Here is a 13,642-nt window from a genome sequence, read left to right on the forward strand (position 1 = left end):
CTTTTGGAAAGACAACTAACATAAATACTGAGTTGTAGGTGTGAGTTGTCAGTGGAGAACTGTATAATGATAGTGAAGTTTGGACAGGCAAACATTTGATTCATATCTGTTTTGGTATCTGTTACATTTCTTCTCCCTCAGTGTTTGAAAGATATCCAGACTCAAGAGTTTAGGTATAGCCTCAAGCTGTACAAGGCATAGATTTATTGTAGCCCAATTAAAAAGAAACTACATTTTAACAGATAAGATCCAAAGTTCTCCGGAGTTTAGGGGGTTTTGAAGTTTCTTTTTTTTCATCGGGAAATTTTTCTTGCCATTTGGAAGGTTTCCCAACCACACTTTGAGCTCACTGTATTAAAGCAAGAGAAAAAGACATGATTCTGTCTGTGCTGTAATATTGTTTGATTTTAGTGATTGCTATTTCAACACACTGTTCACAGAGTGACAAGTGATTTTTCCTTAAACACGAAAATGAATAATGACACATACTTCAGCAGATGCATACGCTTCTGAAGAATCTATTAGCTGATGGGTGAGCCTTTCAGAATCAGGTTGCATGAGGTCCCTCAGTTTGTTCAGCCCAGAGCAAAAGATGCTGAGGGGAGGCCTCATGGCAGCTACAGCTCCTCACAGGGAGTGGAGGGGCAGCGCTGAGCTCTGCTCACTCTGACACTGACAGGGCCCTGGGGGAATGGCATGGAGCTGTGTCAGGGGAGGGGCAGGTGGGGGTTAGGGAAGGGGTCTGCACCAGAGGGTGGTGGGCATGGAACAGGCTGCCCAGGGCAAGTGGGCATGGCCCCGAGCTGCCGGAGCTCGAGGAGCATTTGGAAACTGCTCTCACATATGGGGTTTGGGTTTTGGGTGATCCTGTGTGGAGCTGGAAGTTGGACTAATAGGACAAGGGGAAAAGGCTTTGAACTAAAAGAGGGGAGATTTAGGTTAAATATTAGGAAGACAGTTTTTAATCATAGGGTGATGAGGCTGTAGAACAGGCTGCCCAGAGGGGTTGTACATGCCCCATCTCTGGAGGCACTCAGGGCTAGGCTGGATGGAGACCTGGGCAGCCTGAGCTGGTGGGGGGCAGTCCTACCCATGGCAGGGAGTTGGAACTGGATAGGCCTCCGGATTAAGCCATTCTGTGATTCTATGACTCCATGATCTTTACGTGTCCCTTCCAACTCAGGATATTCTGTGATTCTGTTATCCACATAGTCTGAAGCTATTATTGCATCCATGGATAGTCAGCAATTTGAGGCAACAGGTGGATAGCTTTCTGTATCCACTGGAATGTCTCACAGAAAGCAAAAATGGTCAGTGCATCTGCAGGACTCAGAGCTGTGGGTCAGGCCTGTGTTTAAGAAATCAACCCTTACATTTCTAGCTTGGGTTTATAGAGTTCTGCTGTTGTGCTCGCACTGCAAATAAACCGTGCAATGGAAGGATTTTTCTAAAGTCTCCTATTACTCCCTATATCATAAGCGTATCCTCTTCACGTCTTACCTTGAAATATTTTTTCATTAATTTTTAGAGAGGAAAGAAAATTCTTTTTCCTGATAAGTACAAAAGGTTTATATGTGTTGTTGTTTTTTTCTTAACACTTTTGACATACTACAATCTTGGTTTTTAACACACAGGAAAAAAAAACAACCCAAACCTCCTAAATTTGGTACAAAATGCATTTTGTACTGCTACTTCATATATTCCCAAAGCAAGCATGCTCTGGAATCCCAGAATTCATCCTCCCCGACCCTGCAGCTGAGTTTTTGCAGGGACTTCTGTTAATAAAATGTTAACTCTTTGTATATGCAGAACTGGGGAGCAGGGAATGTGTATCTCAAGTGAAAAAGTGGTGGTGGTCTGGCAAGCCAACTAATCTTTTGAACAGTGCTTCCCTTGAGCAGTGTCTTTGAGCTATATCCTCTTGTACGTAGATTTCTCAAGGAGTAGCTGATATTCTTGGGCTACCTCAAGGGAAAAAAGATATTGGAGTCTGAATAAATTTTTCTGTAGATCCACAGATCTTCTGCCAGTCTGAGTTGTCTTCTGTCAGCATGGTGCATCTTTATGGAGATGTGTTATCCTGTTGTGTCAGACTGAAATTAGAATTCTTTTTTTTCCTGATTTTCTTTTCCCCTTGAGTTAGCCCATTTATATGGAAAAATTAATAATTTTCACTGTAGTTTTTCTACCTTTCTCTTTTAATACCTTTGTTAACTTAGCATACTCTTTTTTGTGTAACTTTATCCTTTCTTTGTAATATTTTTTATAAATACTAAAAATTAGAATAGGACGTTTTAGACTAGAACTTTTTCCTGTGGTGTTACTCTCCATTGATCCCATTGTATTAATCCTAGAATTGCCTCTTTAAGGTAAATTAGATGATCTTTAAGGTTCAGAGAATGATTTTGGGATTTTATTACTGGGCAAGCCACTGCCCTGATATTCTTTCCTCAAAGAGAATATGCTAGGCCCTATTTCCAGCACGCATACTTGTTCTTCATGATTTTAGTACATCTGGCTGAAGTCAGTATTTTGCTCTTTCCTTCAATTTCTTTTCTATCAAACACCTCTGGAAAATTACATTTAGCATTGTCCACCCTATTCCCCTTAGAATTTTAATTAGCTTGGTGCTAAATACCCAGTGCAGGGCAATTGTATGTATTTGGTTTCTACATCATTATTTGTCTGAACTAAACTGCTCTGATTACATAAATTTTTGTAATGTACTGTTGTGTATCTGCAAAAAAAACTACACTGTGGAGAAAAGATTGGATCTAATCTGTTCAGATGTGACTATAAAATAGATATACTTTTGGCCGCAGTCTGTGAGTATGATCTGTGTATCACAGTCATTTTTGACACATAGATGGGACAGAAGAATAAGGTAAATACACATCATTATTTACTTCTGTGCCTTTGGGCCTAATCCAGACATACCATATCATTTTGCCTGTGGTAGGGAAGTTGGATCTTGATGGTCCGTAAGGTCCCATCCAACCCAAGCCATTCTCTGATTCTATGATTTTGTGCCTCATGTTGTCGATGATGACAAAACCATAAAAAGCTACTCCAAGACACAGCTGGAAGTTCTTGCAACGTATGGACAACTGGACAAATGATAGCAAAGTAGCCATCTCTAGCTTTATACCACATGTCCTTTGTCTTAAGTGACCTTCTTGGTGGGATGGGGACATGGGCAGATGAAGGCCAAGTGTGGTCCTGCAGGCAGGTGGCTCCTTGGGGACTATTCTGCTTTGTGTAGCTTGAAGGAAATCTGCTCTGAGACACCTGTCAAGGACATGGTGAGCTAGGGATTCCTTGTCTCACTTTTCACTCTTGCTTTACTAAGTCTTCTCCATATGAATCTCAGCAATAACTCACCTGGGTGAGGAGTATGCAAGAAAGAGCCCACTAAGGAACAATGAATAGGGGAGAATGGTGCTATAGGGCAGAAATCAGTTATAGGCTGTCCTCAGTGTCATGCTGGGAGGGGTACAGGTAATGATTATCTTAAATAGGCTTGATGCGAGAGCTGCAGCATGTTACCACAGAGGTACCTGACAGGGCACCTTCAGGCCTGTCTTAACAGAGATGGTTGTTCCAGTGAAGAGAATGTAATGGCGTGGAAGTCCACCCACCAACCGTCTGTCCTAGGAAAAGTTTCTTGGTGGAGAAAGGGACAGGTGTCTTGGATGACTCCCCTTCCAAATAAGAAGAGAAAAACTGTAAATATGGAGAGACCATATGGTGTAATTTGATGCTGTACAGAACAAATGAGGCTTCATCCAAAGTGATTTAATTTTGGATGTGACTTGCTTTGAGTTTTGCTTATTAACATTTTGCTATACTAACGTTTTACTTGATCACTGATTTTATACTTGGCACTGCAGATGCAGGTACCTAAACCAGATGTCATTTCTTGCTGTCAGGTTTTCAGGAATACAAGACAGTCTCTGCTTAGTGCTCCCATTTGTAATATTCATAGCTTAGTGTGTGAGAAATTCTGATGGTCAAGTACCTGCTTTGATTTTATTTATTCATAACTATAATGATCCTTTGAAAAAGAGTTTCAGGAGTGGATACTTTTGTCAATTCCAAAGCCTTCCTGATCTTCGGCCAAATTGTTCTTTACACAAACCAGATTCTGAAATTTCTTTTTTCTGTAAAGCTGAGCAGGTTCTGTTAGTATTCACATACAAGCCTTTGCTCTGCTCACCAATTTTTTCAAAACTTGTTGGTGAGTGGTGAGGGAAAGGTGTATGTTTTGTGCTTCTGATACTGCACTGGGTAGTGTCAGGATAAAAACTAGCACTGCATAGACCTGTCAAATGAAGACAGAACTAGTGATATCTTTTCAGACCTGGAAAAATATTCCTATTCTGGCAGGTTTCTCTTAATAGCTAGTGAGCAAAGAAGAGAACAAAAGACTGGCAGAGAAGTAATGAAAACAGATAGTTATGCAAAGTGGTCTTTTATTTACTTACTTATTTTCTTCAGAGCATTTCCGTGTTGAAGACTTTAGAAGAAAGCACTTACAGATGTTTGATTTCTTTCAGGTCCTCAGATTTTGGGACGTTATACACAAAGTTGAATCTACAGCCTGGGATTGCCACTGTTATTGACAACTTCTACATTTGTCCCACCAACAAAAAAAAGGTATGTGGCAAAAAAAATGATGTTTTGTACTGCAGAGGAAACTAAAACTATGTTTGTGAAATGTTTTATCGGCTTCAAAATATAGGGGAATGGTTTTCACCAAGTAGCCGGTCACCTTAGGTATATCTGTGATGTATGGAAGTGGGATATTTCCTCCTGTTGAATAATATAGAAGGGGAAAAATGCCATGAAAACTTTTGAGGCCACTAACTCCTGCAGATGGGTTTTCCATTGAGTTTTCCACAGAGAGGGAAAAGCAAAATCTGTAGATTTTCAAACATCCACACAAATTCTGGGGCAAGCATTCAATCTCTTCATTCTTTATACACAAGTTCGAAATCCTTTTGGAAGTTCCTGAGTGTAAAGTATAGGGATGGGACAGTCTGTCATTTAGAATGATGCTTATCCTGTGCAAAACCTTAATTAAAAAGTAACAAACATCTCTCCTTGAAACTCTTTCTTAAAAAATGTTCCCACATCATTACTGAACCAAGAAGCTTTTCATGGCTCCTGGGAAGATTAAGTGGACTTTATAAGTGAGAATGAAATCGACCCATTGTGTGTATTTACAATGGATGCTGTATTAGAAGCAACAAGAAGAGTGATTATGGAAAAAAAAAAACAGTAACAACAACCCTTCTATGTCTGCAAAATTTAAACTGCAAGAATTGTGAAATATATTGTGAATAACACAAATGCAGTAGGTCTTTCGTGAAATAAGTTTTCTCTTGATAGGGGCCTTTTAACTACAGTGTAATCAGAAGAATTGATTTCATGCAGAGGCCACTGATTGGAAGGGCAGTCTTAGATGTGATTACCTTTCTATTCTGCTTAATCAAAAATCAGTGGAATTTGTTGAGGCTGCCTGGATTACTAAGTAAATATTTCATTTCTCTTGCAATTGTGACTGGTTTTTTTGTGACCAAGCTATGCTATGCCTAGGTAATATATTTTTAATCTGCTTCAAAGTCAGAAATTATTTCTTGGAGTAGAACTACCACAAAACACGTGAAGATTCTGTGCACTGCCTGTCTCAAAGCTAAGATTTACTGTTTATTTCAAATCCAAAAAGAATAAAAAAAACTTTACCCATTTCAGTTTCTGGATTGAAAGCTAAAAGGATGAGAGCTCAGTGGGAAATTTTTCCCATCTCACCCAGCTAGAGTATAAAAGCCTGTACAGCATGTCAGTGACTGTGTGATTGTGCCATTTGTCTGGCAAAACAAACAGTGTTAAGATCACTGCTGAATTTCAAGCCTGAAGGACACACTGATGTTTACAAAAAAAAATCTCTCATGTTAGCACTATCTTAGAAAAACCTGTTTTCTACTCAAGGCAACTTGAAGTCCTTAGACATATAAATCTAGCTGAGTAAACTAATATCATATTGCAATCCATTTCTTATAGAGAGTTTTTTGGGTAGTCATTAAATTTGCTATTTTTATGTTGAGTTTTGCTTCTTAGAAGACGGTGTTCAATAGTATGCAAAGAATAAAAGCAGAACGGAAGGATTTATAGAATCTGCACGTGATTCCAGAAGGAGATATGTGTATACATGTAAATGTACATAAATACACATGCACATGGTATAATAAAGCTGAAAGGATTAGGGACAAACGATGTAGCTGGCATCTTCAAGCTGGTCTTGGAGGGGTTGTGATCACACATGTCAAGTTAGTGGGAAGTCTCAATGTTGTAAGACCTTTGTCAGTGGACACAAATGCTACCAGCTGATTTCACGAAAATCATTTGGAATGATGGAAGAAAATTTCTCCCTTTCCTCTCTTCTTCAGCACAGTTGTGCTAGGATGGAAGAAAACATTTGAGCTGAGCAAAAGTCTCAGGATTTGACTCTCTACTGATGTTACTAGACTTCAGATTGCTATGGTGTGGGTTTTCTTCAACAAGTTCACATCTTTTGAAATGTGCTGAAAATGGGAGCTGTGATGGAGCGCTGACTGTGCTTCCTGGCACTGAGCATGCACTTTAAATTTAAAACATAAGTAGTCCCTTGCTATCACTTAGCATTTATGGACTGGGAATGTGCATGGAAGCAAAGATAAAAGACATTGGCAGAGATTTTTTGAATACTTTGCATATTAAGTGTTATTCTGTGCTTTCATTTTGTTTACATGTTGTAGACTCATCTGTGGAAGAACTGATACTGCAGATATAATGCTCCGCGTTTCTACCTCATAGTCATTGGAGCTTTAATCTTACCTGATTTTTCACTCTGTAGAATGTAGCCTTCTCCTTCTGTAGTCAGTAGAGAAACTTGTGTCCCTCTAGGCAGTTCATCCTATTAAGGTCATAATTTATTGTACTTAGGAGAGCAAGACTGAATGGTCTTATGGAGGTTGCTGTGTATTATTTTGTTACTCTAGTGGGTCTTCTGTGAGTTCACACAGAGATGGAAAATACTTTTTTCTTTTTTAAGTGGGTTTAAATTAAACATTTACGAGAAGACTCCAGTCTAGTTCTGAGATGGACATTATTTCTTTAGGCTTATCTGTGCCTATATACAAGCTTCTGGAGTGCATTAGAGTTTCACTCAATGTGTCTGCAGTCTGTGAGGTGTAATTATACTATAAAGACCAATGGTCTTATGAGTGATCTTTATGCAGAAAATGTGAAATTGTACTGGAAATTTTTGGACCCTGTGAATTGCTCATTTGTACTTTGTTAAGCTGAGTTGGAAAAGAGTTGATAGTACTTATCTTCCCTATGCCATTTGTCAAGCAGTTAAAATTCCACAGAACCATAAAGGTGTTTATGATTAAGTGTATTTGCAAGTGCAGAGGTTAGAACCAGATAGTGTTCCATGGAAAAGGAATTGTGTTCAAACAGAACACCATAAAGCATTTTCAGTATGAGCTATTGAAATGCTGGGGACTTTCAAGTAGCTGGTGGAAGGAAGGAAATCAATTTATAAAGCCCAGTGAATCCATCGGAAGACATGTCATGTTTCTTTTCTCTATTACTTTTCTGTGAGTGAGTTGTGATGAGTGCTGTCCATTGGTCTGCCAGAAGAATCAGTATGGAATTATATCAAAGTCACATCTCCAAAATCTTTTGCACATGGAGTTCTCTGTCTGGGTCTTGTTCTGGCTGAATGCACCAGAATTCTGATGTAATAATTGCGTTGCTGTGGTTGTCACAGGACTGAAGCTGTGAAAGCCAGTTTTGACAAGAAGTGACGACAAAGCTCTGAGAATAGAGCTTTAGAGGGCTTTGTGTTACTCTGAATAGCCTTTCTAATGAAATCACGGTATGAAGGTGTGAGCTGTGGCTGTTCTGGGTGTGATTCAAAGCTGAACTGTTGTCAGCAAGCAGCACAAGGAGACATTCACTCCTACCTGCAAAAGACCCTGTAGGCTCACTCTGAATTGCTATGAAACAATAGTATTTGGAGAGTTAACGCTAATTAAAAGTTTACACTTCCTGAGGATATCTTATTATTTGCGTTATGTTCTGGTTGCTTTTAGCATAGAAGAAACCTGCAACCAGAGCCAGGGAAACTATTAATCACGTTGTTCTTAAACGATGTTGGAAAGTTGTAGGGTAATGAGAGTGAGATTTCCTATGCAACCTCTGACAGTAACTTCTGCATTTGAAATACTTTTTCATTGATCAGTGACATAAAATAGTCTTAGTCTATGCAGTCCTTGAAGTTCTGTGCATTGATAAGGGATATTCTTGTACTTGAAACAGAGTTTATGTAATTATCTCCTTTGCAGTAATTACTCTGTTCTGATAGCATCAAGTAATGCAGGCATTCTAGAATGTACCACAGTGAGAATATAATTTGATCTGTATCCTCTGTTTTCCAAGCCAGCATTTTGATTGTGGTTATGAAGTGATTCATGCAATTCATGGAATAGGAAATTACACTTTCCATAGTGTCAGTCTGGAGTCAGCTAAACAGAGTAAATTCTTTCCATAGAAGACAACAGTTAGAAGAATTCATGTACACTGGGCTAAATTGACAACAAAGCATGTAACATTTTTCCAGCTCATATATGTTGCTCACTGTAGAATTTACATATTTATTTTAATTCTGTTTGTATAATATTGCTGGGGAGGAGCTAAATGAAAATGCTTATCTTTTCCCACCTTCAGTACATATTTTTATTTTCATTGATGCATATGCATTTGATGCATCCATCGTTCTCATTATACACTTCTTGGAAAGAAGCAGATAAGCAGTGTATATTCAGGATTTTCATATTAACAGAAAATAAATGTGTATTGTGTCTATGTTAATAGTTAGATGGGTCGAACAATTACAATCTCACCTGTCACGATAACCAATAGCTGTATGATTTTCCAAAGTAAAGGGCAAGATGACAATCATGTCCTTTCGCTTGACAAACCTTGCAGAACACGTAAAATAGTAATAAGAATAGAAGCTATTCTGACAATATTTTATGTCCTGAAACTTTAAAAATTGTGTAAATTACATGAGATAGAAAAATAGTATTTGCCACTGCTATAGAAGTGGTCAAGATGCGACTGGGTTGAGCAGTGTCTGTAGTCACTAACCAGTAAATGCATTTTGACCTTTCAGAGCAAAACAATTGGTAGTGGAAGGTATCAAAATGCAGCATTTACTTGTAAGGAATAATTCTACTCAAGTATCAGTTTCCTTAGAGAGAATACAAGAATGTCTAGAAACACACTGAACAGAACTATCTTCTATTTTTTAGTAGTTGGTGTCAACTAAGAAGTTATGCCTTTCAATAACCTGAGTAGTTTCTTCAGGAAGGTTTCACTTTGAAATTGCAGCGTATGATCTGTGTGTTGTAATGCATCATCTCACAATCATAAAGCGTTCTTTCCTTGTAAACAATGTCACGATTCAGTTTTATTCTAGTGATGCACTAAAAAATTACTCATGTAGCCCGACTACTTAATTTTGCTTCAAACTTTCACCCAGGGCTGTCCATTCATCCTCCGATTTTCCAGATGCTTCCGGAAGTATGCCCAGTAATGTGCAGAAATTCCAGGTTTATTCACACGCAGCTGATGAGCAATTGCCCAGTAAATGTACACTTGATGAGAGTATTATATGGAAGTGGAATTACGTAGGCTACAAAAGTTGAGCTATTAGTCAGGAGTCACCATTCACAACAGAGATTCATGTAGTACTGCTGAAACCAAGCCATATGGGGAGAAGATTTCATGGTTGTACTTTGATATACGTGTATGCTGAAAAACTGTAATAAAGATTTGAGAAGCTGAAAGTGAAGCAACTGCAAATTAAAAACATAGATGGAACAATCACTTAGAATCTGGCTATTAGAAAACTACTTGAGCTAAGTACTGGCTGAATGGAGGTTAGGAGCTGCAACTTCCTCTGTCTGACTGATTCCTGCTATGTTTGAGAAACCAGGGCTTTTTCAGACTTTGCATATGAACAGGACTGCATCAGAAATATATAACTAGCAGGATTTTTGCATTCTAGCTCCTCAAAACACCTCTAATAATAAAGGTAATAGCAGTATTACACTATTTAAATAGGCCGTCTTTTTTAATAAATTGCCTTTGAATATGTTCTTCTATATTCTGTGTTGGAGAAAAATTGTTTTGGTTTCTATAAAAATAAGTAGGTACTTTCTTTGCATTGCACTCTGATCTTCCACGTATGGAGCTTGAACGAAGTCCCATCTCCTGTTGAGTAGATGCATTGTTGTCTTTGTTTTTCTGCATGCATTTCTTCTAGAACACAGACTCATGCAGTTTGAAGCTGCCTTTAACTTCTGTTCGTTTCAGTTTTGCTCTCTTTGACCTCTAAAGGTTTTATAGTTGAGCACCTGGAGTAGACCATGGTCTAAGGATGCAGTTTATTAAAAAAACCAAATGTAAACGAAACAAAAAAATCTGAATAACATGCAAGTCTAATCAGGACTAGTCTGTACGTTTGCCATAGCATGTACTCACTAAGGTAGAGGGTGTGTGGGCTAAATGGGTGAACACTTGATCAGACATTATTATTATATTATTATTAATATTATTGTATCCTATAATGTATGTGATACTTACTGTAGAGATTGCAATTAAAGCTTTTGAAAGTAACCTGCTTTTATTTTGTGACCTAATATGTAACTTCTGCATTTTTTTGTGCTCAGGCATACAGTTATTCTAAGGGAAAAATAGTCCTGTCATTACCACATGCTTATTATAGATTCTTTTGTTCTGTTTTTATGAATTTCCTGTCTAAAACTCATTTATCACAAATGTAGACCAACAACTACAAAAAACCCTAATGTTGAATTAGGTTTACTGTAGTGAAGCCAAAAATAAAAAGGCTAGTTTGTAGAAGTACAACATACAAAAATTTATGTGAAAATGGAAAAGACCTTTGAGCAAGTGCTAAGATGCCATTGTGCATATGATTTGGCTCTTCAGAGGTATCCATTTATCTCCCAGTAATTTGGGGAAGAGAAGGAATCCAGGCATCATATTTTCAGTAAGGAGAAACTCTAGACTGGAAAGTGTAATACTTCATACCAGAGGGTTTTTAAGATCTGGGATTACTGATTTGGAATGTCTAGAAATAAGGTAAATTTCACAAAAGTTAGACCAAGGTGCCATTTTTATCATAAATGTAGATTCTTATATTTAGGTGCAAATCTAAATCTGAGGCATATGCCAGATAAAAATCTAACATGATGTTAGATGCACTGGGCAGGTTGTATCTTCCTTAGTCTGATCTGCCTATGGACTCACTTGTGTTCAAGGACTTTTTAGTTTTCTTCTCTTGAGATAAGAAATGGGCAGTAAAGCAAAATCAGCTCACCAACCAAAATTGCCTGTGATAGTTTGTAGAGCTTTTCTCTGGCACGGAGGCAGACTTGTTTGCATCCTAGAAAGAGCTACAACTGCAGTCTTCTACTCTATGGCTATGAGGATCTCACAATATTGTTTTTGAAGGCTGTACATTGCTATGAGAATGGTAGATTTTCTCATGCAATGTAGAGCTTGCAGACTTAAATATAACAATGAGGCAAATCATAAGTAGTGACCCAAAGAGAAGGTATCCATGTGAGAGTGAAATCTGCCATGGATAAAAGAACGGTGCCCTGGGCTACTTAATCTAGTGTCTGATCTAGTGCTTAGCAACCCTGCCCATGTCAGGGGGGTTGGAACTAGATAATCTATGAGGTCCCTTCCAACCCAGGCCATTCTGTGATTTTAACAAAAAAAGAGTAGGCTAGTGTGTCAGCAGTACTGAAACTTTGCAAGAGGAAGGAGCAGAAAAGAGAGAAAATCTAATTGTAAAGTGGGGAATGATAAAGGATTAGTAACAAGAATCGTACAGTACATAATAAGTAATTGGCTGCTTTGCGTGCTGGAATGAAATGGATGCAGTTGTATAGAACAGTCAGATTTCTGCTAAAACCAGCATGCACAAGATAAGGTCTTTCTTTGATGAATTTAGACTATTTATATCTCTAGCAATTATCGTGTGTGTTGAGATGACTTTCATGCAATTATTTACTGATACACAACATGCCCTGAGGTATATGTATCAAGGTTTCTGTGTTACTGAAGAGAAGAAATTGGAACTCTTTCATCTCAACTCAGTCTTAAGTGCAGCAATAACCACCAGGAGAATCTTAAGGAGATAACATGAAAACTGCTAAACAGTATTTGAAGAAAGATGAGTAATACTCTTCAGGAGGTCTGCAAGGACAATGTGCAGTAGGCATATTCCCCAGACATCTCAAAAATAATGGTGCAACAAATGTGAAACATATTCATCATGCTTGCTGATGGATCTTCTGCAGCTCCTGAGTACCTGAGTGTTTCCTCCTCATTTCCCCAATGATGGAACAGCAGCATGAGTCCCAGCTTCCATACTTCATGCTCTTTTGACATTTTCCAATTTACTGATGTGTCAAATTCTTCTCTTTTCTGTAGCTGCTCAAATTCCCTCCACTCATGCTGACCACACAAACTCCTTTTGCTCTCCTGGAAGCAGAGATGAATCAGGACTTTTTTTAATCCTGGGGTTGGCATGGAAGCACAGTGGAAATGAGTGGGGTTTAAGTTGTTGGCAGCATGCTCATCCCATATTGCATGACTGGCAGTGCCCTTACCACACTGAGAATCCCTCTGGTTGCTGCCACCCATCCTTACTAGCAATAAAATGCTGCCTGCACTGCTCAGCTGCTGCAGTCTCACTGGCATGGCACAAGCATTTGTAAAAGTGAAAGGACTCCTAAACTAAATCTCACAGCTCTATTCTACTGATTTTGTTTATTCCAACCTCTAAAACAATGCTTTCCGACACTCCATAGAAGGGATGAATAAAACCATTTTCTTACTTGGGTCTAATTCTGGAATTATCCTCAATTCTTGTCTGCCTCAGCGCTCTGCAGCTGCAAACTTCAGAGAAGGCAGGGCGAATGTGACAAATACATTGTAATCATGTCCTTCTCATGCAGCCTGTACCATTTATTTGAATACAGTCATCAAAAATTCATGCAAACATAAAACAGGATTTCTCTTCATTTCCCACTGTGTGCTTCTGTCAGGCAGAGAAAGATTCTTACTCATGGAAAATGCAATCTCATGTGTTTAAATAAGCCAGCTCTGGGGCCTTGTGACAGTGGTCTCTTTCACAGTCTTGTGGTAGAGACAGATTTTTTCCATCTGTGAGAGTAATGCACTAGGTTGCTATAGTCCCTTTATACCAGCAGATTACTGTCAAATAGTGGATCATAGAATCATGAAATCATAGAATGGCTTGGGTTGAAAAGGACCTCAAAGATCATTGGTTCTCAACCCCCCTGCCAAGTGCAGGGTCACCAACCACTAGACAAGGCTGCCCAGAGCCACGTCCAGTCTGGCCTTGAATGGCTCCAGGGACGGGGCATCCACAACCTCCCTGGGCAACCTGTTCCAGTGCGTCACCACCCTCTGTGTGAAAAACTTCCTCCTAATATCTAACCTAAATCTCCCCTGTCTCAGCTTAAAGCCA

General features: G+C 38.8%; 1 protein-coding gene across 1 annotated transcript in view; it reads left to right on the forward strand.

Annotated features, from left to right (window-relative positions):
- Window positions 1–13,642, forward strand: part of SORCS2 (sortilin related VPS10 domain containing receptor 2) — a 550,592-nt gene that overhangs the window by 315,562 nt on the left and 221,388 nt on the right. Inside the window, exon 3 of the mRNA XM_021395917.1 lies at window positions 4,557–4,656. Coding sequence (XP_021251592.1) covers window positions 4,557–4,656 — 100 coding nt within the window. The remainder of the gene's footprint in view (window positions 1–4,556; window positions 4,657–13,642) is intronic.

Source organism: Numida meleagris, chromosome 4 (genome assembly GCF_002078875.1).
Source record: "Numida meleagris isolate 19003 breed g44 Domestic line chromosome 4, NumMel1.0, whole genome shotgun sequence".
In the NCBI taxonomy this organism is placed as follows: Eukaryota; Metazoa; Chordata; class Aves; order Galliformes; family Numididae; genus Numida; species Numida meleagris.